The sequence below is a fragment of the Epargyreus clarus genome, unplaced genomic scaffold (genome assembly GCF_041222505.1).
Source record: "Epargyreus clarus isolate Ecla_fem2 unplaced genomic scaffold, WU_Ecla_fem_2.2 ptg000027l, whole genome shotgun sequence".
Lineage (NCBI taxonomy): Eukaryota > Metazoa > Arthropoda > Insecta > Lepidoptera > Hesperiidae > Epargyreus > Epargyreus clarus.
Window position 1 is genome coordinate 4887760 of NW_027332234.1, and position 27934 is coordinate 4915693.

General features: G+C 35.3%; 1 protein-coding gene across 1 annotated transcript in view; it reads left to right on the plus strand.

Moving 5' to 3' along the window:
- Positions 1-502: 502 nt before the first annotated feature.
- The window catches only part of LOC140753842 (carboxylesterase 1E), a 30489-nt gene continuing 3057 nt past the window's right edge, over positions 503-27934 (plus strand). Inside the window, exon 1 of the mRNA XM_073088643.1 lies at positions 503-1051. Within this exon, the coding sequence (XP_072944744.1) occupies positions 643-1051 (409 nt within the window). The 5' untranslated portion in view covers positions 503-642. The remainder of the gene's footprint in view (positions 1052-27934) is intronic.

Here is a 27934-nt window from a genome sequence, read left to right on the forward strand (position 1 = left end):
GGTTTAAAGGATAAGACGTCCTGAGGCTTTCCAACTTATTTCTCCAGGGTAACAACGCATCTGTTGCGAACCGTCAATAGGAATCTAATCTTATCGCGAGTTGATTACAGAATTCCCTGAGCGGCAGTAGCCACTTACCATATGGAGGACTGCTTGCTCATTCGCTACTTCGATATAATTAAAAGTAGTAATGGACAGCTTATGAATATATTTTATTTATGAGATGCACAAAACCGATAAAACACCAAAACGAGAAACTTGTAATACTGCATATTAGTATTTAGCATATTTGTTATTTATTTACTTTTTAATCACATGTACTTTCGCCCTCTCTGTTTTACACAATAACAAATCTATCATTCTTTGTTTAGAAAATAATGAACGCCAATTCTACCCCGTCTTAGCGCTGAAAAGCAATTCCTTGGTCGCTATAACGACGGACAGCCCCACTGTTTACGAGCCGAAGTCTGCACGGGTAACAGTAACGCACCACCTTCCAACGAGCACCCACCACCCTCAGTCAGTGCACGTGTAAATAAAAAACAAAGGAACTATAAGAATCGAAATTCAAAATGAACCGTTCCATTTATCGGATATAATTCAAATGGCACAGTCGTTTGTTTGTGGAGTTGCGAAGCGAAGATGATTCGCGCGATAGTGCTGTCTATCTTAGCGGCCGAAGTGCTGTCTGCTCGTGAGCCGAAGCAGATAATCCTGGCCAATCAGGGAACTATAGCGGGTATTTACATCACAAGGTTTCGGACTAAACGAATAGCTGCTTATTTGGGAATACCGTACGCGCAACCGCCGATTGATTTTCGAAGATTCACGCCTCCTGAGTTTACTGATTTGCCGAAGTGGGAGGGAGTCAGGAATGCGACTACTTACGCGCCGGATTGTATGCAGAGTGACCCTAAGAAAGAAGATATACAGAATCCGTTAACGAAACACGATGAGCTCTTTACGAAGTTACTGGAGGGGCAAATGGAGGAGCCGAGGAAAAAGGATTACTCGGAGGATTGTCTCTATCTCAATGTATACGTCCCCGATGGTAAGTAATATTTTATATTGATTAATCTCTCGATGTATTGAAAGTTTTGGCCGAATTCGTGTTTTTTGTAGTGTCAGTGAAAAGGGAGTACCTATTTTTAAAACACATAAGCTACCGTGCTCCTCTCAGAATTCGAAGGGCTAAAACTACACAAAAAATATGATTTGTTTTTTAGATTTATCAATAAAATATATTAAATGTTTGCCTACTACCGTAAGGGTTCACTTTATAACAAAAAGGTTAGAGTAGCACTGATTATATCGACACTAATAAATAGTTATTTAAGTAATATTTCTTTTATATATCTCCAGTAGGTGATTCATAAATTATTTTTTTATTTTCATGAGAGCCTTACATATTTTTAAGTTAAAAAAGTACATATTAGTCTCATGTAACAAACGCCCCTCACTCTTTGTTTTAGCTTAAAAATATTTTCATTCAAGGAGTTTTACTAGTCCCATTAGAATTCTCTTTCTAATAACTCTTACATTGAAATTCATAGTGTCATATTCGTATACCTCTTTCAGGACAAGACTACAAAAATACATTGACATCTACATAAGTCACAAAAACGCCTCATATTCAATTACAATGCCTAGCTCATTCCACCCACTATCACTCATAAGAAAAATCCTCTAATATCACGAATCCTGATTTATGTGTGTCATAAAGAAATAAAACGCTTACGGGATAGAAACATGCGAACTCCCTTATGTGGGTTCGACTCCATTACGCCTGAATCCCTTTCCACACTTTGCATCTATATAAATGGCATATATAATACATTCATGGAAATATTCTTATGGCCATGGAATGTATGGTTATGAAAATAAATATTACAAAATATTTATTTGTTTAATAAAGTCATTTGTTTATCTCTCGGTCTGCAACCACATCCTTGGTACCACCACACAAGTTAGAATGTTACTATTTAAAAATAATAAAATAAGTAGTAATTATTATAAAAAAGGAAGAAAGAACCGAGTGCTTCAAAATATATTTATTTCACTCGCATTATTTATAAGAATCGGAATTTCACCTCGTAAAGAATGGTACAAGTACATACATACCTACATACATTCGAACGAAATTATATTCCGCTGTTAGGTAAAAAAACGGGGCAGTTTTTGAGGACTGCCGATAGAAGAGAAAAATAAGTAACTTGTGAATTGTATCGTCAAGGTATTAGGCTATTATTTTTGATTTATAAAGAAGTGTTAATGAACAATTCAAACTTTAATCCTTGATCATAAATCCATCGGTGAGGGTGACGCGAGTTCCATAATTTAATTATATTGACAATATATTGTAATAAATATTTATAACACTTTGAAATTTTTATTTAAATTGTAATGGACGACTATGTAATGTTTATTTATAGGAATAAAACAAAGATTTGTACACTGGATCAACCGGTAGAGTATACCGAACGCAATTACTATGTATGAACTACTTTATAAACGCATGATTTTACAAATAAATAAATTCGTTCATTCATTCATTCTGTTCACCCAAAAAAAACTCAACGCGCGGAAAGAAGTTTTCACTTAAAAAACATTAATGAACGAATTGGGACAACACCTTTTTGGCCCAGTTCACCAAATCCACACTCCCCTTAATCAGATAACAGAGTCGTTTTGGCGGGGCGATTCTATTAAGTGCTACCTAGGTAGGCCTTTCTTCGTACATGTGATAGTTACAATGAATCATTTCGTTTATTACCGCCCTTGCTTTGTTGCTGATTTACTGATAATCTTCGTAATAACTTATAAAAATATAACGTTAATTATTCGTTTTATTGGTAAAACCCAAAAACGGTAGGTTTCTAAACAGTAACAGTTCGTAACAGCAGACGAGCATGCAGTCCACCTGATGGTAAGTGGCTACTGCCGCCCATGGACATCTATAATAAACCCCAGATAGGATTAGATATTCCTACCTGAGGTCGGCCACAGATGCGTCGCTACCCCTGAGGACTAAGCTGGAATGCCTCGGAAAAGTCTTTCTCCCTTACCACACCCTTCAAACCGGAACACAGCAGCACCTAACACTGCAGTTATTAGGTAGAAATAGGTGTGGCGGTGGTGCCGCCGGAGTCGAACCACAAAGGGTTCTACCACCTTCAAAATTTAACACTTTATTTAACACTTGTTATATATAAATATAAAAATAAATGTTTGTCTGTATTTTATAGAATCGTAAACTATTCATTTGATCTTGTGATGATGTTTAGCATAGTTGTTGTGCATGAGCCCACGAAGATTTCTGAGTTCGTACGACCAATTTTCGACACATGGCGCCACTGTAATTTCACTGAAGGTACAAATTTTCAGTTATATGTATGTCATGTTATTTTTTTAAAACGTGTGCGAAGCCGCGGGCGCATCTAGTAAATAATAAATTTTCACGTAAATATTTTTCGTAAATCAGTTTTACCACCTGAAACTTACCTTACCTTTACCTTGAAGGAGTTCCGGGATTTTCCAAGTTAGCCGAGGGTAACTACTGTTTTCCCTTCAAAAATATGTCTGATCCCTTGAGTTTCAGAGTTTTTCTATCATAAAAGTTTTCGTCTTAGATTACTTTTATATTGCAGTTAGCAGTTACACATGAATCAGATAAACAAAAGTTATATTCATTTTATCAGAAATAATGCAATTTATTCTTTTCTTTCTTTTATCAAAACAATAGTAGTAAGGGATTTATAAGATCTTCGCTAACTTGCGTATTCCTAACCGTATAGAAAAGTGTGTTACATTTTTTTATGTAAAGTTCTAAAACAGTCATGTACACGTCAACATCGTCATCATGAAAATAATGATATCCTACTGGTTGAAAGGCTGCCACTTAATCGAAAGGTCTGAGGTTTGAATCCCAGACCTCTGATTTTTCAAAGTTATGTGCGCATTAGAAATGAATAATCACTCATTTTAACGGTGTAAAAATTATTATGGAGAAATCTACGTACATGATATATCTTTAAAAAGTTCTCAAAGTTATTTGAAGTTTATCAATTTGCACTTGCCCACGCGGTGGACTCATTGAGAGGAGATCCGTAAAACGATAAAATTGCGCGAGCGCGACCGATCACTCCGAAGCTTCTCGAAAAAGTTGTCCCGGTGGTACAAGACCATATTATACCTCTTTACAGGCTAAGAGGGGATAGATCTTCCCATTATTAAAAAATTAAACATTATACTCTTAGCTACACGTATGTTATTTGTGAAGTTTTCTTTTTTTTTTATATAAAATAGGAATAGCAGACGAGCATGCAGTCCACCTGATGGTAAGTGGCTACTGCCGCCCATGGACATCTGTAATCAACCCCAGATAGGATTAGATATTTCTACCTGAGGTCGGCCACAGATGCGCCGCTACCCCTGAGGACTAAGCTGGAACGCCTCGGAAAAGTCTGTCTCCCTTACCACACCCTTCAAACCGGAACACAGCAGCGCCTAACACTGCTGTTATTAGGTAGAAATAGGTGTGGCGGTGGTGCCGCCGGAGTCGAACCGCAAAGGGTTCTACCACCTTCAAGATTATACTCAAGATTATACTCTTAGCTACACGTATGTTATTTGTGAAGTTTTCTTTCGTTAATAAGACATGTACATTTACAATTTTGCTGCTATTATGTGGTTTAATACATTTTGGCATTCCGCTTAATACAAAACACAGTTAATTTAAGTTGCCTATACCACCATCGCTCTTTAATTATGTATTTGGTAAATTCCGGAAAAGCATTTCACGAATCGGAGCCAAATGAAAATGATTTATTCAGTAGAAATTATTTCAGCGTTATAACCGAAAATTGTTGTTGTGTAAAATTAAAGAGGTGTATTTGGGTTACCTACATGTGCCTATTACAATGTATTTCGATAGTAGAGGCATAACACATAACGCTTTTACTCAATTTTGAAAAACCTCTGTAAATATATTAATTTCTTTAGCTTATAAAGTCACTGTGTCATACATGCTATGGACACACAAAAACGCTTTCTATAGTCACAGACACACTACAGAAACTACAGAAACAGAAATGTAAATTCATCATTTTTGGCTGTCCGGAAATCGAACCTGGGACCCTTTGCGCGTCACGGTATGGTGACTGCTGAGCCACGCGGGTGTTCAAAACGTATACATAAACCTTAAATCCGAAACAAACTCTCAAATTCATCATAAAATTACTGGCTGATCGGGAATAGAACCCGGAACTCTCTGCGTGCCAGACCGGTATCGAGACCGACATCGATCTAAGATTAAAAGTTTGTAAGTTCCTCAAGAATCTTAAGAAGCTTTAAAACTATAATATTTCATGCAAACATTTTTGCTGTAATTTCAAAATTACAGAAGAAACATATTCAAATTATTCTTCACTCCAAAAATTTGGAACTAAATTAAAATATTGTCGCCATTTGAGAAGCAATGGAAGCCGCATGAATGTTGATTAAGATAACTCGATTACCCTTTTTGAAAACACTGAATTAACAAATTAGTCGTGACATTTCCGAAGTAACGCAACTTTTGTTAGGGATGGCGAGCTGAGATCGATTAATCGAAGAATGGATCCAGTACGGAAGTACCTGTTAACAATGCCCTTAGTTAAAATGCTAAGGAGCTTAGTGGCGCTGATGTGTCAAAAATAAAATGTAAAAGCAAGTATAGTCCGCTTACAACTGCTAGTCCGCTCTGAATATAGAAATGAATCGCGTCACCATAGCAAATTGTATGATTACACCTGCTCGCAACAACTTCAGAGCGGATGAGCAGTTTGGCGCTGACTATAATATGGTGGTAGGTATTCGAGTCTCCCGTCGATTATTTTTTGATGGATGTTATAAGAGTCTTTGAGTGAGGAGGGTTTTGACCATAATCTACCAGGTTACCAATTGCGGATTGGTAGACTTCGTACACCCTTTAGAACTTTTTTAAATCTCAAGCGTATAACTTTCGTCACGATGTTACCATTTAAAATAGTGATAATATTTTCTAAATATGCATGTAATTTTGAAAAACCGGAGGTGGCTTGGCACTCGAACCTCGGACCTCCCGAATAAGAGACCGAGTTTCTAGTCACTACACTATCACGGTTTTTATTACTACACGGTAACTATTGTAAATTAACAAACCAATTACCAATCGTCATCTTTAAAAATGATGAATTTACATTTTGGGCCAAAAAACATTTATTTTTATTGATTTCCAATAATGGATTGATTCAATGAATCGATCTTTCATCCTAGAAAATCAAGTCGATTTTTTCGAAGTTGGTTGAATATGTTATTAATATTTTTTGCTGGCGGATACGTGTTTGAGTGTTCTTTCTTTAAGCCTCGATTTTTTGGGAATCGATTTTTTGCATTTCGATTCGAATCGATTCAAGAATCGATCTTTTTTTGAAAGAATTCTTCATCCCTAACTTTTGTGCTAACTTCGTTTAAGCCACCCCGAGGCCTCTACGTGTCTTGATTGCGGTTAGGGTTTAATCATTTTGAAAATAATTTCACAATCTGTAGTCTGTTATACAAAGTCATAATTAGACGTTAATTGGAAATACCCTTTTCAAATCCTAATCAGAGATTACTGAATAAGTACCTAATCTAAGATTAGGGACAAAAACTTATTTTCTTTTTTCTTTTTTAATTAGCTCTTCATAATTGACTCAATTAAGTCTTTGGTCGCTTTATGTCTCACAAACTTAAAGACCTATTCTACAGTACTACTACCTAAAGAACTAAAGATTTATTCAATACTATCTTACGCTAATAGAAAATATTTTTTGAAAAACAACAAGTAACAAGCTTTTCTATCGTCATCGTGCTTAGACTCGTTATCAAACCTTTTATATTGGATTCGCCAAAACAAAACATATTGGCATAAACTTGAGGCGCTAACAATATCCAAAGAATTCTGATTTGATCACACGATGTGCTCCAAGTTTTCAAATTATAGTATTGTCATTCGAACTACATACACATACAAAATTAAATATTTCGATACGAAAATCTCTTTATTTTTCTCAATGTTTACTTTTAACGTACATAACTTGTAAGTAAGTAAGAACTCCATAGGGTTATTTTATTTTAAGAACGTAAGAACTTTTCTGTCAAAGGTGTTTGTCAAAATTCAGTTGCTTTCTATAAACGGTTATGATATTTTTTTAACCGAAATAAGACTCGTACACATCCAAACTAAAACTAAACAGCGCTTAGCACGCAAGAAGTAGCTTAGTGTGGTAAGGCAGACATACTTATCCGACACATTCCAGCTTAGTCCTCAGGGATAGCGGCGCATCTGTGGCTGACCTCAGGTGAGAATCTAATCTTATCTGAGGTTAATCAACCCTATATAATATACGAGTATAATTATAGATGTCCATGGGCGGCAGTAGCCACTTCCCATGCTCGTCTACTACTCTTAAAAAAATAGCTGTGGCAGTGGTTCCGGCGGAGTCAAACCATTGAGTGTTCAACTACCTTCAAAGTAACTTTGTAATACACGTATATATCGTAATATAAATCACAAAATAAATATAAAATAAGTTCATGTTTGTGCGGCTATTTTAGTACCGACAATTTATATAAATGAGGTACCCTGCTGACTTTCAATGACAACAGAATACTCTGGCTCAAATAATAATATATAAAAATAGGAGTCGATAAACACACATCGAGGTTTTTGGAGAAATGTAAGCAAAGTAACTCCCATCAATCTTTGACTTAGCCGTAGGAAAAACAACTGGAAGTAGGGGTGGCACTCGCAATAAAATTTATTAAAACAATTGATGTTGGGGCTGTTCCTGATTGGCATGCTGAAATATACCAGCGATAGCCCTCACCGGCGACGAATGACAGGACGAGATAGTAGACGGCAGTCGCCGACGGTCACTGACGATCACCGATGTTTTTACAAGACTGTCGTCCTTAGTAGCGACTGCCGGCGACCGCTGACACCGTTCACATTATATCTTGGATCGCCACGCCTCTAATTAATGAGAAAGAGTTCAAACGGCCAAACAAACAAAACGGATTTACACAAACATTACAAAAATATGTAGACCAGTTGGAATAAAAAAGTTCTACTTACAATTATTTACATCAAGAATTACATCAATTTCTTTCCCTGAACGAAATTCCGGAAGCCAAATAAATTTGCAATTACTAACGGAGTCTAATTAATGATAAATCTCGAGTATAATAATCGAGTATGTCATCGGTTCTTGATAATTGTTCAGAATTTTAAATTAATCGCTTCAAAGTGGGTAAAAATCGAGTTCAAAAATTCCGTTACATACAGGTCAATCTAATAAAAGGTTGTAACAAATTGCCCGGCAACCCTAAATAATCGGTCGTATTCGTTACCAATCTTTGTATCTTCGACTAGAATAATGACACTTCGGTGTTCCTGAGACGCGATAGGGCAACGTTTCCGCCACTCCTGATACTCCCTTCAGATAACCCTATCTTTGTAAATTTCGAAAGCTGAGTAATGACGCTTCTTTTTATCACTCGAAAATAAATCGGTAACGTAAAATGTGGAACAAACGGAAATCTCTCATCGCCGGTTATTAATACTCAATCTATCTAAATATTACTTTCAAAATTAAATAATTTATGATATAAAGTATTTTTTAAATGTCGATCTTCGTCGAATTCTTTTGAGTTGGTTACAAAGTTGGTCTCTTGACGCGAATATGCTTAAAAATGTAAATAGTAACTAAATAAGTGAAACTACAATACAACGTAGGTACAAACTACAATTCTTCATTATTCTTAATGTGCCTCTCCGCCGAGCGAATGGCTGTCAGTGCCGCAAATAATTCTTCGTAAATGACCTTAAATACCAAGGGTAGTATATTGGCAACGTCTCACAATAAATCAGTTCTGACCACACGTCATCAACAATCCTACCATTTGTTCATTACTTGCTATAAATATAATTTTTACCATAAAAAAGCAATACGCCGATACGATATTATGTACATGAAAAATGAACGCCGCCTCAGTACATGTACGAAAGTAATTACTATGCGTGTTTATTCAAATTTGTGGGGTGAAATAATAACCTCGCACGCATTTTGATGGAGCACTTTATTACGTATTCTTTCGCTAAGTATTTTAAGACATGGTATATTTGTGAGTGAAGGTTAGAATAACTTATAGAGAAGTTATAAACAAGTTTAAGTAAACGTAATTTATCTTAATGTTTATTCTTCGATTTTGGTTCTTGAATTATTTCGTTGGCTATTTTGATCCTCAGCTACGATTTTTTTACCTTGCGGAGAGTAATGTTGTTCAAGCGAATCTATGTCTCATTATTTGGTACGCCTTACAGTCTGAATAGCTTGATATATTTTAAAAGGAGTCCCGACTTTTCCCGAAACTTAAAGTCGAGAGAATTCTCAGAACTGCTCCAATATCTACCATTATAAAACTTTGAAATTGCATAAATTCTGATAACTTCCTGTAGTTTAAAATTTCCGCATGATTTAACAACAGCACTATTGTCTTTTGTTGAATGAAATCATTATAAAATATTCCTCGAGTTTCAGTTCATAGAAGTTTGGTCCTTTACGGTGGATACAAAACTGAAAAAGATTTTATAATTGGCATTGATGCGACAAAAAGACGAATCATGTAAATATTATACTTTCTGAACTAAGAGGTCGTAATATTATGTTATGGAATATCATAAATGACGTAAGTTTCTAGCATGAAATCCACTGATGAGAGTTTCTCATCAGTGGATTTCCTGCTAGAAGTTTTAGTACTTAGAGTAAGTGACTATACCAATCCCCAAGTACCTACGCATAAACTACACCTATAACATGTTACACAAACGTGTGTTCTACATTACATTCCATTAATGGATCGAGCAGAAATATCAGAATTTTGTTTTTACTCTCGTATGTCTCGTGGTATGCAAGATCTCACCAAAATTTACTTATATTAACAGGAAGATTTATGTCGTAGTGACCCAAGTCTAGATTGACACCACCCTAGAGAAAAATTAAAATATAAAATGAAAATAAAAAAAAATGTGAGCTGTCACGGGACGCGTGGCAGATGTGAAACATCGACATTATTTTGTAAAAGTAATATGCAATATTGTGATAGGAACTAAATATGTCATAATGATAAAATAAAATATTACGATCCGCATGGCGACGCGTCGCCACACCGTACACACTACTGCATATAGACTGTATATATATATACCATCGTATAGCGTGCGTGGCACGGCATGCGTCGCCACGCCAGAAATCGGTTTTACGTGCGGCTATAGATGTTTCACATCAAAAATGTAATTCAATTCGTACAAACCAAAACATAGTCGGGTTTAATATTGAACTTGTACGACAGAATTAAGATCATTTATATACCATTTAGAAATACCATTGAGCTGCAATCTAATAACGCATATTTCGTCTCCTTTCTAAAGAAATCGCAGTCTGTAGAACTGTCGGAATAATTCTGAAAAGGACTTATCTGACTTTAAGGTTCAGTGACTCTGATAAGCGAGTCAGTGGAGTCAGCGCCGACTTATCCGTAATGCATTTGTCAGTCAAACTAATCCCTTCTCGCGAGATATCGAGAAATAGTTGGACGAATGGTTTCTTAAATGGTCCCTAGTCGAACAAATCATTATTCAACGTCGAATTTAAAAGTAAATCCGAGGCTGTTGGAATAAATTGAGCCTTCATTTTGATGATGGCTGCCCTTTTAGGTTCCACTGCTGGGCTTAGGTCTTTTTCATAACTGCGAGAGATCTTATAATGTGTAGGTACATAACTAGTGCATCCCATGAAAATTTACAGAATTTGGTCCGTTTCAATTATTTGTTTCCTTTCGTTCAAGTATTTAACGTAGCTTTCCCTTAAGTTAAGACCCTTAACGATTAACCGTCGTAGAGTCAACTTACCCTGATGATGCTCCGTATTGGAGCGAAACACGTGTTGGTGGTGGTATGTATGGTATTGGTGGTGTATATTTTTAATTTTTGCATCTGCACGCATCCTTTGAGGGAGGAAGAGTGGTACATGGTATGGTTTAAAAATTATACCATCATACATATTTGTAGCGGATTGTTGCGAAATGGTTTTAATCTTAACTTAATAGTATGTATTTCCGCAAAGTAACGCCTGATACAATTAACTATCTAGCTTTCTATGCGCTGAATTATGGGCCTTAGTCAAGGATGCATATCATGTACCTACACTATAAAATATCCTACAGACCGAAAAGGGTTTTATGTGCTACTGAGATCAGTGACATAAGCATATTAAAAGACAGAGTAAAAGGCTCTTATGGCGTTAGCAGACGCGTTTTAGTGACTTCGTAGTTGCACCACGTTTTGACAAGCTGCTTTATTCGGTCGCGGTTTCAAAAACGCGTGTTTCAGAGACTGTATTAATACTGCATCGTTTATTTGAAGTCCGTTGCTGTATCGAGCGTCTAAAAGTAGCTGCTCATACATGTGCAGGGTGCAGCGTTTTATTACTGCATCTAGCTTAAAAAGCAGCTAAATCGTCGATCACCGATATTGAAAGTAGCATATCTGCTGGGGCTCTGAGACAATCACATAATAATCCAATAGAACTAACTTGTATGAGTTCAGTGCCCTTAACATTTCATAGGAGACAGAGCAAAGACTTAGTATACTAATCCTTCAGAGAATTTCAGTAAAAGATATCACGAAATGGATAAAAGAATGCAAATGAATGACGAATTCATAATCGATATCTCTTTCAAACAATCTTTCGAATCGTTCGAATTTCTCTTTAATAAGATGAAAGTAGCTGTCTTACAATTGAGAATCTATTTTATTGAATTTAAAAAGTTTCTCATGACATTTTTACTTTTATTTACTTTTCTTATAATTAATATTAGACCCATTCACAGTTAAGTGTGGATAGTAACAAAGTTTAGTTAGTTAGTAGGTTTTTCTTTTTTTATATTTCTACCTAACGATGAGGCAGACGAACTACCTGGTGGAAAGCAATCACCTTCGCCTTTGGACATTTGCAACACCAGAGGAGTCGCCAATGCATCGCCGGCTTTAGAGGAAAACTCTTTTTGTACCCCTCTTAAAGAGCCGCATGTCATAGTGCTCCAGGAATACTTCAGGAGGAACTTCTTTCTACATTTTGCACGTACGCGGTAAAATGACCGTTGAAATCGAACCGTGAGGACCGCCACGGGTCCAGGTGATGTGGATTGAACTTCATCCCTCGGCGAATGGTGCGATGAAGGAAGGTGACGTAGGCACCAGATCAAACAGTTTCTCAGAACACTCACCATTGTAAGGTTTAGTAATACTTTGTTAGTAACATACATAATAAAACATTTTCGTCCAACAATAACTATTAATTTTCTTAATAAACTCTAACCCTACATAATAAAGTGACTCAAATCCCTATATGAACCTTAAATTACTGAATATGAGATTTACAAATGGTAGGGCTAGCAATCAAGCTTTCAAGGGCGCATATCATTTGAGATTTCATTTCACACTAGAGGTCACACACTCAGACCAAAATAGATAGACTTAAAGATAGACAGGCTTGCGAACAAATTATTGAAAGATATAAATTGCGTCTACACATGAGGAGACAGTCTTAACCATCATGAATAGCAACGTATCTGTGATCGGCTTCAGAATGACGTCCTGGGGCCTACCATCATCTTTTAAAAACCATCATAGTTTAGGAAAGTTTTATTTCCTCCTTAAAACAGTAAAATATTCCGTCTGTTATCGTCGTTAATAAGAAGCTTGGATATTAACGATATCACATTTTTATAACGTTACATTAAAGTAATAAGTGACGCATTTGATACTACAGTTTAAAAACAGATGCGGGTAGGTGAAGTGGGGACGACACCTTAAAGGCGCTCGAATTAACAGAGAGCAACATTCTGGTCGGAGACTTCAGCAAGAACAGTCGAATAACGGAGATACTTGTGTAGTTATAATACTTCTAATCACTAGTGTGAAATTACTTACGTATAGTTATTATATCGTTACTCTGTACCTTTTATGTGACTATAAGATTACACGCCTTCAAGACCTTCAAGATGACTATTATTTAATATCAGAAGTGCTCGTGAAGAATCCGCTCGCAATCATGAACGGCGATTCGTAAGTACGAACATCCTTGACACAGGACTAAAAACCGTGAGTTAAAACATTATTTTGTCATATGTGAGTTCAATCTCGGTAATAAGTAAAAATGAAGGTAGATAAATGTCTTTGATGTAAGGGCAAAGTATTTGAATGGATAGATTGAGACTAGTATGTTGAAAACAAGATATAATTGATTAATATAATTATTGTTGCTATTATAATTGGAGGCTCAATTTAAAAATATATATATAGTAAAATTGTGCATACCGATAATTCTTAATACTGGAACGAATTGTCCTAATTGTTACATAAATTAACTAATAATTAAATGATATGTTAATACCCTCTGAAAACAATACAAACTTTAATCTTCTCAAATTACTTGTTAACATTATAAACTGAAGAGTTTACTTCAAAATAAGTTCATTTTCTGTGAGTGTCTAAAAAAAAAAATTTTTTGCAAAGCAGTTCTTGTGGTAACTCTGATCATTTGGCTATAGTCTGTGGTGTGAAAAGTAAATCCTAATTGGTCTAAAGGTACACCTACTTATGAAATATATATAAATACACCAACTTATGAAAATATTTTAAGGGTCTTTATTCTTAAATGTCAGGCTGTATAGATATAGAGAGGCATATATGGGAACCTAATGGTTGTTAATATAGGCTAATGTACGCCATAAATTGCATACAGATTAGACTTGTATTTATTTTTGATAACTTTTAATGTTGAATCAACTAGATTTACGTATATGCGTTTGTTATTATTGTATGGAAGGGACTATGCGGTAACAACAAGTGCAGTTACAGAGTACAGTATACCTACTTGATATAACTGACACGTTTATTAGGTTGCAAAATTTTGATTATTCATAATTGTACAGAAATATATAATATCTACGTGGTAAATATTTAACTGGCTGCAAATAAGTATCACGACCACCGTATTGAGTGGCTGATTGTACCCACGAGGGAAATGGTCAATGAGTTTAAGGGTTTATGTTTATATGGATATAAATTGGCTTTATTTAAAAATAAACTGGCATTCACATCTACATTGTTCACATTTTCATTTTATAGATCAATGAAAGTTTCCTTTTGATTTCATATACTTGATACGTATTTGTTATGAAAGAAGCAAGGAGTACGTCGCCAAATTTGAGCTTTCCATCAATTCTAGGCGATCTCGCGCAGTACTGTGTACTACTGTATTTTGACACCCATAAAGTATAAATGCACATCAGTTAATGATCTATAAGAAAACTGAGAAACTTATACGCTGCGGTCTTTGGAATATAATATTTAAAAAAAAAGTCTCCCATTCTACTTCTGACTGACTCACTTATACAGAATATTAGATGTCTATTTTAAATTAATTATGCAACGCTTCGTTTTGTATTAATATTTCATTACATCTCTTAATTTGAAAACTTTAAATTTGAATTTGAAACATTACACGTCCTTTTTGTTTGAAAATTGGGCACTATCAAATACTGGTAAATGAAGTTTTGTACCTTAAACGTTGAGACGCTTAGACTATCGATATTATCAATTATGTGAGCCACTTACGAAATTATAAACGGGATCTACTTTGTATGGGATTCAGAATAAATAATTTTAAATAAAATAATAATAATAATAATAAATTGATGCTTTTATAACTTGCGCTTAGTTCTATTTACAAGTAACAGAAATTAAGTTATTATACGTATTAAGTGAGAAACGGTCACTGAAGCCTACATAAATTTAGATAGTCTCTTGTATACCATATTTAAAATGAGTCTTGCCTGCGACTTTGTTCATGTGGATTCAGAATATAATTTGAATTGCATTTTTAAAACGAGTCTTGCCTGCGACTTTGTTCATGTGGATTCAAAATATAATGTGAATTATACAATGCCGTCTGTCAAGATCACGGAGTACGTTGGTAATTTGGAATACTCCATTACCTGGTCATGTAATGTTTAAAAAAATGTATACTTTTGATATCAACTTCGTAGTTTCGGTTTTAATGCATTTTCAAACATACAAACCGACAGAAAAAAAATTCTTTTTCAAATATATTCGATGTAAACACGTGAAGATTTCATTCTTATTATAGGTATATCATAGCCAAATGAATAATAATGTTGTTTAATAATATAATCAAATAAAAGCATAGGTACATTTCGATGGGATTTTCTTATACAATAATAGCAGTGATAGCCTAGTGGTTAAGAAACTCGGCCTCTCGATCGAGGGGTCCGAGGTTCAAATCCCAGGCACGCACCTCTGATTTTTCAAAGTTATGTGCGTATTAGAAATTAATTATCACTTGCTAAACGGTGAAGGAAAACATCGTGAGGAAACCTGCATACCTGAGAGATATATAAAAAATCTCAAAGGTATGTGAAGTCTACCAATACGCACTTGGCCAGCGCGGTGGACTATGGCCTAATCCTTCTCATTTTGAGAGGAGACCCGTGCCCAGCAGTGGGACAGTAATGGGTTGTTGATGATGATGATAAATTTCATACGGTTCACAATTGCGTCATGTCTAGGTTTTCTCTATAGAAACATCGAGCGTCTCCTTGAGAGTGTTGGTTGTAAATGATACATATTATATTAATATAATATATACAGATATTACGCACCAATATAATTTTTATTACAAACTATATAAAAGTCAGGTGAAGCCGAGGCGTTTGAAATATATATAATAAGTATGAATTGTTCGGTAATAAGGTGCATCATAAGATAGTTTGACTAACTGTTTGTTTGGCTGACTGGTATAAAATCATGATCAACTTTAAAATACCTTTTTCAGGTCATAGAAATTTTAGGTTGTGATTGATAAGGAGCCACATGTTATGTAAAACAGTTATAGTTTTAAATCTGACGATCCTGATGAGACAAAATTAGAATTGGACAAGATTATTAAAATCATGTCATGTCATAAGTATTCAAAAATTTTAAATTAATCAGACCGTTCAAAGTAGGTAAAATCGGATTCAAATATTCCGTTACATACATACAGGTCAAGTTAATAAAAGCGTGGCAAAAATAAAAGCGTGTTTAAAAAAATATTTTATCAGTTGTAGACACAAATAAGTATAGTTAAATAATGGCCGGTTTCTGAAGTCATTTTTCTTGGTAGGTAGTTTACGAGTATGTATTCAATAACACTATCCGTTTGATAACTACGGAAAAAAAATCCGCTTCCGAGGAACTCAATGTAAGACAAGCTCTGTTTAAACTCCGTTTAGATTAACGAACCATTTTAATGTGTTTATTCTTTCCATAACATTATTTGATATTTAAAAAAAAAAAAAAAAAAAACTACGTTTACGTAAAGTCTAGCAAATCTTTCTTAGTATAATGCATAACTTTTACAATAAAATAGCCCCCAAACCATAATTTCCTTATGGGAATATTAATTTAAAACTTGTGGTGAAATAAAAAAAAAGTATGTCGCTGACGTGAACGCATGGGTCGGTTAAGCTTTGTTAATTAAATTTTGAAATTCATGTAATAGTATGTATTATTATAACCGAATATAAATTCAATTTAATGTATTGAATTTTCTTTCTGACTTTCAAGTGGGTTATGTAGCCCTACTTTGAAAGAAATAATTTGAATTTGTGATAAATAACGTAAAAAAAATGGGTTCATACAACTTATTACGTGTTATATTGTGTGAAATTCATGGTTTACCATTATTTAGTCTTTAACTTTAATATAATTCATTTCAAATATAAACGATATATTATTATTTTGATACTGCTTCATCAGTTGATAAAAGACGTACGTTGGAAAGGCAACTATTTGTATTAAAAGAAGTACTAAGTAGTAATATAATAATGTTATAATAGTATTTTGAGTCGCACAGATTCATTTAGTGGCCAACTATATATCTATCTATCTATCAGTATAACAGTTATTGAACAGGTTGTTGAGCATTCCGAAATGCACTAATAAGATAAACGTCGTTATTCTGATGCGTAACTTTATCGAATCAATGGTTGTTAGAGATTTAACTATTGGACTTAGAATCCAGGCATAAATAAAGTGGGCAGCTAGATGTTGTCATTACTGTAGGTGTAGGAAACTTTGTGGTTTGATTTTTATTTATCTGGAGTTAAGATGGATTAGTGCAGATGCCTCGAGCAGTGTGATGTTCACGGGTGTCTCTTGGTGATGCATATGGTTGGGTTGACCCAAGGCATCGAGTACCTTGAAGACACTAAGTGAATGTTGCATTTTTGGAGTAAATTTGAGTTGAGCACTGGCCGAATGTTATCGTAAACAAGGTACAAAAACTGCGGTGATACATGACTAGAGTGATCCTATATGAACATCACCTAGTTATAACCGTGTTTTTTATTATTTAACAATGGTCTAATGCATTCGCTTCAATACCTGTCGCGCATATGACATTCATGTAAAGAGTCCTTATGAACTATGCCTGCAACAGAAATCCGTGGTGAACACTGTTGGGGCAGATTTATAACCTAGGTAATATACAACTAGTGTGATTCTGTATGAACATCACCTAGTTTAAGCCTTGGTTCGGATCAACAGTTCGGGCCTTTTACATGCGAGTCGGTATTGCAAGAAAATGCGTATAGTTTAAGCCATGTTTTTGATAAACAGTTCGGGCCTCTTACGTGCGAGTCGGTATTACAAAAAAATGTGTAACTCTTCTGGACTTAGGCATTAAACAACTGGTTTTCTTTTGCAGCTCTTGCATCAGACCATACACGATCGAGGACGAACGTGTGAGCAGGACGGCCGAATGTTATCGTCGTTAATAAGAAGCTTGGATATTAACGATATCACATTTTTATAACGTTACATTAAAGTAATAAGTGACGCATTTGATACTACAGTTTAAAAACAGATGCGGGTAGGTGAAGTGGGGACGACACCTTTAAGGCGCTCGAATTAACAGAGAGCAACATTCTGGTCGGAGACTTCAGCAAGAACAGTCGAATAACGGAGATACTTGTGTAGTTATAATACTTCTAATCACTAGTGTGAACTTACTTACGTATAGTTATTATATCGTTACTCTGTACCTTTTATGTGACTATAAGATTACACGCCTTCAAGACCTTCAAGATGACTATTATTTAATACGTCATACACAGTTGAACAAACTTAAACCCTTATTAATTTTTCGCTTATCCATTGTATAAAACCTACTGAAATTGTCATATTTTGCTTAAAAAGTAGAATTTCCTGCAAAAAAGTAAAAGTATGATTAAAATAATATTGTGTTAAGAGATGGTAGTAACCCTCCTGTTCTATAAGAAAATGTTTGTATGGCACCACCGCCACCACCTATTTCTGCCTAACAATAACAGTACTATGCGTTGCTGTGTTCTGATTTATTTTACTAATGGCTTGAGAAACGTATCACAATCTTATCTCAGTGCAAATTGTGCTTCAATGCAATCTCCAAGGTATCGTCTTTCTATTTTTGGTCTGATGTCGCTAAGTACATTATATTCATAAAACATTCTGTTTTTAAATGAAATTTTTCGCATAAAAAGCTCTGGACATTAAATAGTAATGTTCATACTTTTCTTCAAATGCGAAAATTCTACACTTTAAGTTCGCATATCTCAAACGCCAACTTAAAAAGGTAAGAACAAGAATGGAAAAAGCGAGCATTCTTTCACAAACACAAAGAAATCCTTCCTGACACTGCCAATTTACTTTGGCCTCTGCAATGAGAAAATAAAAAGCAGGATAACGTTATTTCTATCGCCCGAGGAATGTTCCGAGGTTCTTCATATAATGGTTATTGCCCGGTTCAAAAGAAAAACGATAATGGTAATTGTAAATCCACGTTTACACGCCTCGTGCAATTCAATCTTTCTGCAAGGATTTAAACTCCTTAGATTTTTCCCTTATTGTTTTGTTTTTAACATAGTTACTGAGAAAGATTGTCTGTATCCTTAGCATGTTTTTCACGTTTTTACAAAAATGACTGCTTTGGTATTTGTTTAAGTATTTGCCCACACATTTCCAATCAGCGCCCCTGCGGATTGTATCAGAACTGATTGGAAATGTATGGGAAATACGTAAACAAAAACAAAGTATTTTTTGTCAAAACGTAAAAACTCATACTAAGGGCACTGGTTAATAATGGTTTTGACACGTGCCATAAGAGAACAGAGGTGTAAATTAAACTGTCACCGTGATACCGTAACAAATTAATCAAACTACATAATGTATGCTAATAAATTAATCATATTTTGATTGCAATTCAAAAATATTTCTTAATTTCTAAATGCATACTTAAGTTTATTTGCACATATTTTATTCGTGTTGTAAACCACATTATATTAAAACCTTTTCTTAAAACTATTATCTATTTAAAAATCTAAAATATAATTCTTGATATATTTAAAGGGATTTCAAAGAAATAATAAGCTTTTTTTTATCTCAAATGTGTCAAGTATTTATTTAATATAAATATCGCAGTCAACTAAATCTTTTTAAATAACTTGTAGGTAATTTTAGTTTTGAAACCCAAAGGTTGAGAACATATGTCCAAAAGTAACGCGGCACAAACAGATTGTAATTTTTTAAAGAAAATAACGCCGCCCGCTTAAATTGGATACAATATTTTTTGTGGTACATTTGCTATTTAGATGCTACAGAGATATTTTTAACATACGAGTAATACATATCAATATCTGTTTTCAGTGAACTAAAACAGTTAGCTAAAAGACGATTGCTTAGTAGCTTATTAACTAGTTTGAAATTTGACCATATTATTTTCAAAGTTTATTGTTTCTTTGTAAATGTATCAATTAGTTTCCAAAATAAATAATTTCTAATTTAATTGCATTGATCATCTTGTGCAATAAGCAGGACAAAAAAGCTTAATGTAATGTTTTGAGCTATTTAAAATTAGTACGGTTGTTAAAACTCGGACTCTCACTGGAAGGGACCGAGTTCGAGTCCCAGGTAAGCACTTTTGATTTTTTAAAGTATTATATATGCATTAGAAAAATTATTTATCACTTGCTGTAACGGTAAAGGAAAAGATCGTAAGGAATCTTACACACCTGAAATAAAAAAAATCTTAATAATGTAATCTTTCAGATTAAACTTAGTGGGCGCGGTGAGTTATGACCGATAAACTCCTCACTCTCAGAGGAGACACATGCCCAACAGTGGGAGAGCAATGTTTGATGAGATTAAAACTTTCAATATTTTCTTCTACTTAAACAAGATGCACCGAGATCATCTCAATAGCTTGAAACTTATAAAGGAAGTTCTCGCTTCAATTACTAACTATTTAGGAGTTATCCGCAGTTTAAAGGATCCGCAACGAGTTCCGAAACTTAAACTCTAGTTACGGGAAATTCCTTCGCTTACCTCCTTGAACAGAATGGAAACAATTTGGTATTTTATGGTTAAGAAACATTCATATTTTACAGCTGTTATAAGTTGCTGCTGGTTATTTGTGTATTTGTGCAGTGTTGTAGTTTGCATATTTTTTAGTATAAACACAATTAGTTTAAAATTAAGTTCTTATCATATGTAACAAAATAAAATACCTATACTATTTTATAGGTAGGTAGATATATAGTATAAAATACTAAATTAAAATAGCCGTATTTTATGACAGGTATATTAAACTTATATCCAATTTCACTTATGAGAAATCGTATAGCGGAGATCAAAAGTCAGAGGGTTCTGCGTTCGCTCCCCGGCCAGGCAGAAATCAATTTTTGTAGAAACTTTAGATTGCTATGTTATTACGTTATTGTTTTGTGTAATGTATGAGTGTGGAAAAAGGCTCTTAGGCTTATATATATATATCTCTCAGTAATCATCAAGGTGTAATACACAAATTTCGTAAGATCAGAAGTGCTTGGCATTCAAACCTTATTTCTTTGAGAGGCCAAGTTTCAACCTACCTTATCAAATATTCAAAACAGACAAACTATTGGAAATACCTTTATTTCTAGGATTATTCAATCATAAACTAAATAGTTGTCTAATTACCAATTCTATTTGTGTTATGAGCACATACCTTCGTAGAAAACAATTAAATATTCTCTAAGCGATACGGGTACTTATAACAAAACTGACAGCCTCAAACGATAACCTGGTTTTGTCAGTCATCGCTAAATACCAAGAATATACACAAAGTAACTAAATGCTTGCAGTGATAGCCAGTGGTTGACAAGCCTCTCAATCGCGGGGACCGAGGTTCAAATCCCAGGCATGGTCTAATTTTTCAAAGTTACGTTTCGTATTATTAATTAATTATCACTTGCATTAACGGTGAAGGAAAACATCCTGAGGAAACCTGGATACCTGAGAAATCTTATAAAAAAGTTTTCAAAGGTATGTGAGAAATGTGAACTCTACCAATACACACCTTCTTTTTTCTTTTCGAGGGGGAAACCTTCAAAAGGTACCCGACGACGTGGGAGCGAACCCCCGGGTTATGTGGGCTTTTTACCGCACTAAAACCCCCCCGGTGGCCGTCCTCAGCGCTTGTTGGAGAACTCCGGGATCTCCAACGGAACACGGAACGGAACAACGGAATACCTGGTGATTACGACGGTATGCGACCACACATACCACCGTCCTTCCCGGGGTAGCATACTGGACGGTTCGAGCTCCCACTCTTGCCGCCCGCAACCCCGGAAGCCACCTTTTTGTCGCCTCTTACGACAGGCAGGGGAAACCGTAGCCCTATTCTAGTACACACCAATACACACCTGGCCAGCGCGGTGCACTATGGTCAAATCCTTCTCAGTCTGAGAGGAAAGCCGTGCGCAGTAGTGGGACAGTAATGGGTTGTTGATTAACTAAAATATGCTTGGTGCTTACGTAAGTTGAGGTGATATCGGAAGGTAGATGACTTCTAAGTTTGACTGCGACAGGGCCTTTTCTCGGTAATTCTGCGAAAAAAAAACAAAGATGTATGTGAGTGTAGAACCCTTTGTGGTACGACTCCAGAGGCGCTATCGTCACAGCTATTCCGCTAATAAAGGTAGTTTTTAATATTTACAGCTGGGTTCCGCTTTGAAGGTAGTGGTAAAAGGGACATACTTGTCTGACACGTTTCAACTTAGTCGTCAGGGGTAGCAACGCTAATGTAGCTAACTTCCGATAGGAATCTAATGTCATCTGGAGTTGATTACAGATGTCCACAAGCGGCAGTAGCCATTTAACATCAGGTAAATAGCACGCTTGTTTTCTACTTCGCTATTATATATCTTCTATACGTATAAATAAAATTGGAGTGTCGGTTTTAATATTGAAACAACCGCTTATTATTACATGCATATGAATATACATACGGTACATACAACAAAATAACATTTTTTACAAGTTTTGTCTGTCTGTCCGTCTGTTTGTTCTGGTTAATCTCTGAAATGGCTGGACCGATTTTGACAGGACTTTTATTGGCAGGTAGCTGATGTAATAAGAAGTAACTTAGGCTACTTATATTTTATGTTATGTATATTGTTAGATTTTTTTAACGCGGGTGAAACCGCGGGGCACAGCTAGTTACATATATGAAAGGTAGCATGTTAATTTACAAATAAATTCGATACAAAAATGTTTTCACATCAGTTATAGTTTAGTTTTAGTTTATTATTTTACAAATCATATTTTTGAATAAAATATGTTTTTCAAAAACTTATTACCTAAATTTATCTCGTCTCTTCTTAATAGTACAAAGGAAAGTGTACAATCATTTACTGTACAATCTCTTAAAGGTCATAACACTAAATCACTGGTCATAAAGCGTGCCTGAGCGTTATTAATTATGGCAGACGTGAGACCGCAATTACATTTACTATCACGTACTAATAGATCCTTTGTTTTACGCCTCATCACTAAATATTAATTGTGTTTATATAAAAATTTGGTTATGTAAACGTTGGTCGACTGGTACTTCGTTAATCTAATAATCCTCACTACTGCGCACGGATCTCCTCTTAAAGTAAGAGGGCTTTAGGCATAGATTAGTAAAGATTACTCACTCCTAACAAAAAATGTAACCAGTTTTGACAATTGAAATTGCCACTGTCATCTATTTTTGTGTTTGAAAAACATTAAAAAATCTATTTTTAGAGCATTTACGAATGAAACGATATTTTCTTCGATTTCATGTTGTTTTTGCACCACTTAATTGCACAACTGGATTCCAATCCCATCTTAGGTTAATAACAAATATCTTTGGACGACAATGGTTACTAACTATTATTATTATTTTCCATTTATATATTTAATAAAATAAGATACAAATATCTTTCTTAGACTATGTTTCGTATATCATACATTGCCAAACATTTTTCGCAATGAGAGAACCCTACTCCAATGGACAATGAAGGTACGAGTATAAAGAAATCGCGCTTGGCATGTGTCGTCTTAAAATCAAGTGTGGATCTCTTGGGGCTTATTATTTATTTATTATTAGGGCAATGACTTGGGCTTTGCTTTCTTATTTTCGGACTTTTACAGCTCGGAAGATGAAACATAAAATTTTATGTTGTTAACTGTGTAATAAAGAGACAATCACTATATATTATATCTTATATTTAAACTAGTTGTTTCTCGCGACTTACGCGCATTGTGCCGTGTGGCTCCGGCAGCAAATAGACCACCCCATGCCTGCCAGTGGGTGTCGTAGAAGGCGACTAAGGATACCAGATCGATGGGCAGCAGCGTCTTCTCGGGCATCTAATATCCTACTGCGACAGTCAAGGATGAAGTTCCATCCACATCAACTGGACTCGTGCCGGTGCTCCACGATTCGGTTTGCACGGACCTTCTTGCCACGGACGTGCAAGATGTGGAACGAACTTCCTCCCGAAGTATTCCCGGAGCGCTATGACATGAGGCTCTTCAAAAAAGGTGCAAAAAGAACTCTCCTTCAAAGCCAGCTATGCATTGGCGACTCCTCTGGTGTTGCAAATGTCCATAGGCGACGGTAACTACTTTCCATCAGATAGCACGTCTGCTTTATCGTCAGGTTCAAATATAAAAAATGACTTTTCAAACAATTAATACACTTTTAGATAAAAATAACCAACCAATATACTTTTAGATATTTTAATATTCCGTAAGTAACTAAAATATGTAATTATCGCTCATTCAGATAGGAACATAGTTAACGATGCAACAAAGTACCTACTTAACTTCAAAGTTTCCTGCTTATTAAACTACCTTACGAGCACAGCATAATTACGTTCAAACTTAGTAAAATTTAACGCGATCTAACTATTCGAACTAACCTACAGTGGCTTGGTCATTACAGTTCTAATTTCCGTTGTTTGAACCACAAGGGACTTTAAATGCTAGATTTTTCAAGTCGGTCCGCGTATGTAGCCTTCGATTTAATTGGTTTTTTAATTAGTTCCAACCGAATTGACAGGCTTACGATATGCGTCTGATACCTACCTACTTTGAGATACGCTTTTCTGTGCTATTAAGTATTAAGTGAAATCATCAGGAATTCGAATATTGACACCTCCATTACAATCTCGATTGTTCCGAAATAATCACCTGAAATTATTAGTCAAGTTTATAGGTAAATTATAGTAAATGCTACGCTGTCAGCACTATTGATTTTTGATATTTTTATTTAAAGTTCACAAAATATGTACAGTATAGATTAGATTGATATTCTAAAAATTAGTCAAACTGACGTCAGGTAGAGTTTTATTTCGGGTTGATCGCATATTCCATGGTTGGTGACATAAACAGCAATGACCAGAAATTACCAGAAGCTGCCCTATATGTTTATTAGTTACAATTTCATTGAAAACATTAAATATACCAGTAACTAAACAATTTTCTATAATGCATAACATCGCTTCCAATCACCGCATGGTCGGTTGCACAAAACGTACTTCACAAAAGCTTAAATAATATTTTCTGACAACATAACTTTATCCACAACTTGAAACATTACTCACAATAGTCATGCAAAACTTCACCGCAAAATTAAGTGTTAAATAATTGCAACCGAAGAAAGTAACAAGAAAATGAAAGAGCGAACGCTAACATGCATTCTAGTAATTACGATAATTTACACAACTATGACCTAAATGTCACAGTTAAATAATAATAAAGGTGAAACAGTGCATAAGGTTAATTATTTTATATATTATATGAAATTCAAATTATCAATAAAGTTTTTTTTTTATAATTAAGGAGTAGCAATCGAGCAATCCACCTGCTGGTAAGTGGCTACTGCCGCCCATGGACATTTGTAATCAACCCCATATAAACTTAAATTCCTACCTGAGCTCAGTCACAGATATTACCACACTTGGTTGATTACAGATGTCCATGAACGGCAGTAGCCACTTGCCATCTGGAGGACTGCATGCTCGTGTGCTACGACTACATTGTAAAAAAATATTTATTTATTAACACGCTATCAAAAGAATTAAGTGTATAATTTACTTTTTGTTTCCTGAAACAAATAAAAAACTCTTTCCCTCAGGGAAATCTTCAAATAATACCCAACCCTTCGAGGGAAAAGATTTAAGTGAGGTTTTAACTCACTTATCTCCCTCGGTGGCCACAATACAAATTGTTATAGAGTAGCTTCGGAATCTTCTTGCAAGATTCCCTTGCTTGACACCCTTGGATCAGTTTGCCCCAGACTTTGCATCTTTAGGAACTAGAATATGTGATTATGGTACGATTTCTCGGTCTCGGTCTTTGTATCGGGAGGTCGGGAGGTCCAAAACTCAGGCACAGTACAGGCAGGTAACATGCGTACTAAAAATTAATCATCACTTGCTGCTTCGTCGCAAGGAAACACAATAAAATGTCTATAAACACGCACTTGTCTAGTGCGGTGCATGGCCGAAACCTCTCACACGGCACCATAGACTAATAATTTTTGGCTACGCACGGCACAAGTTTTCAGCAGTGGGAATAATACCTTAGCGACCACATGAAATTATCTCAACATATTTTTTTTTATAATATAGCAGTAACAGACGAGCATGCAGTCCACCTGATGGTAAGTGGCTACTACCGCCTATGAACATCTGTAATTAACCCAAGTTAGGATTTAATATTCCTACCTGAGGTCGGCCACAGATGCGCAGCTACTCCTGAGGACTAAGCTGGAACGCATCGGAAAAGTATGTCTCCCTTATCACATCCTTAAATCCATAATACAGCAGCATTTAACACTGCTGTTATGAGGCAGAAATAGGTGTGGCGGTGGTAACATATCTATAAAATAGCAAAAACCAACAACACATAAAACCCTCGGTCAGCTGTTATTCAGTCGTATAATTTTGTCGAGTATAAAACACTAACAGAGGGGTGAAAGCGGTTAAAGCCGGGGGCGAAAGCTAGTTTTAAAGTAAATTCCAGTCATTAATGCAAGAATTCCGTGCCAATAGCGTACTACTCGTTAGCCGCTTTGACGTGGTCGACCTAACCTTAATCTCGTTCGTGACCTGAATACAATTTAGGGCCACCAGAAGTCGCCCTATGGTGTCGGTTTATTTTTAGTATTCTAAATTTATATATCCACTGAAATTATACAGTAGGTACAGTAATATAATAGTACAGTGGCATAAAAAAAGTTGAAAATTTTATTTCCTTTATTTTTCCTTTTTAGGGTTCCGTACCCAAAGGGATAAAACGGAACCGTAGTACTAATACTTCGCTGTCTGTCCGTCTGTCCGTCTCTCACAGGTCTATATTTCTGGAACCGTAATAGATAGATACATGAAATTTTCACAGAGGAAGCGTAACGGTGGTTTCGTTTTTAAATAAATTGCGGAGGGTAATGTTTTTCAAGTGTATGAATGTATATCTCATTCTTTAACATGCTCTGCTGTCCGAACGGCTTGATTTTAACGTAAGCCGTGTCGTTAGATTCGTCTTAATTGTAAAGGGACATATGCTACTTTTTAAAGTACGAGTAGTCAAGTCTTATATTTCTATAGAATTTTCAGAAAAATCTTGAGTATCTATTTCTTTATGAATGCTTTTTGAAATAGGTTGGTTGATGCTTTAATAATGACTGAGTGCCACTACGAGAATTGGGAAACAAGATTTCGTTAAAGTTAACAGATTGAGTTTTCCGCTGCTCAAAAAAGCACAACCTTTTACCTCTTGCTCTCGTGAATATCCTGAAGGCGATTAAGAAATCAAATCTGAGAAACACACTCGACCGCGAAATAAATATGGCATTAACATATGCCATCAAAAACACAACTTGCAAAAAATCCTAGATTCGCAACTCTGTTCTTCTACCGTAAAAAGTTGTGAGAAGAATATAAATTTAATTCAACTGAAAGACAGAAATCGACAGCCCTAACTCAACCACTCGTCATAACATAGAAATGGGGAATTCTTTGAAATATGAGCGTGCATTGTTCATTCTACAAAATTACGAGCAAGCTTAGTCATTTGCATGTCGTTTGCACTTTATTAAAGCTAGTCCTATCATCCCCTATTTATAGACTTACAAGATGCATTTTTAGAACTATTTATGAGTCATCAATAATATATATTTATTCCGAACTCTTATGAATTCACGTTGCTAAGGAACAGATTGCAAGAAACCTGCATTGAAAATAGAACGTATTTGAAGGTACTGCATTTTCAGAACATTTTATCAGTTAACCTAAGTTTTATAAGAACTCATAAGCTAAAATGTCGCTAAGAAACATTGCAATGAAAACTGACTTGAAATTAGAAAGACCGTATTTGAATCCCCGTAATAAGAGCTACGAAGAGAAACACACAGACTTA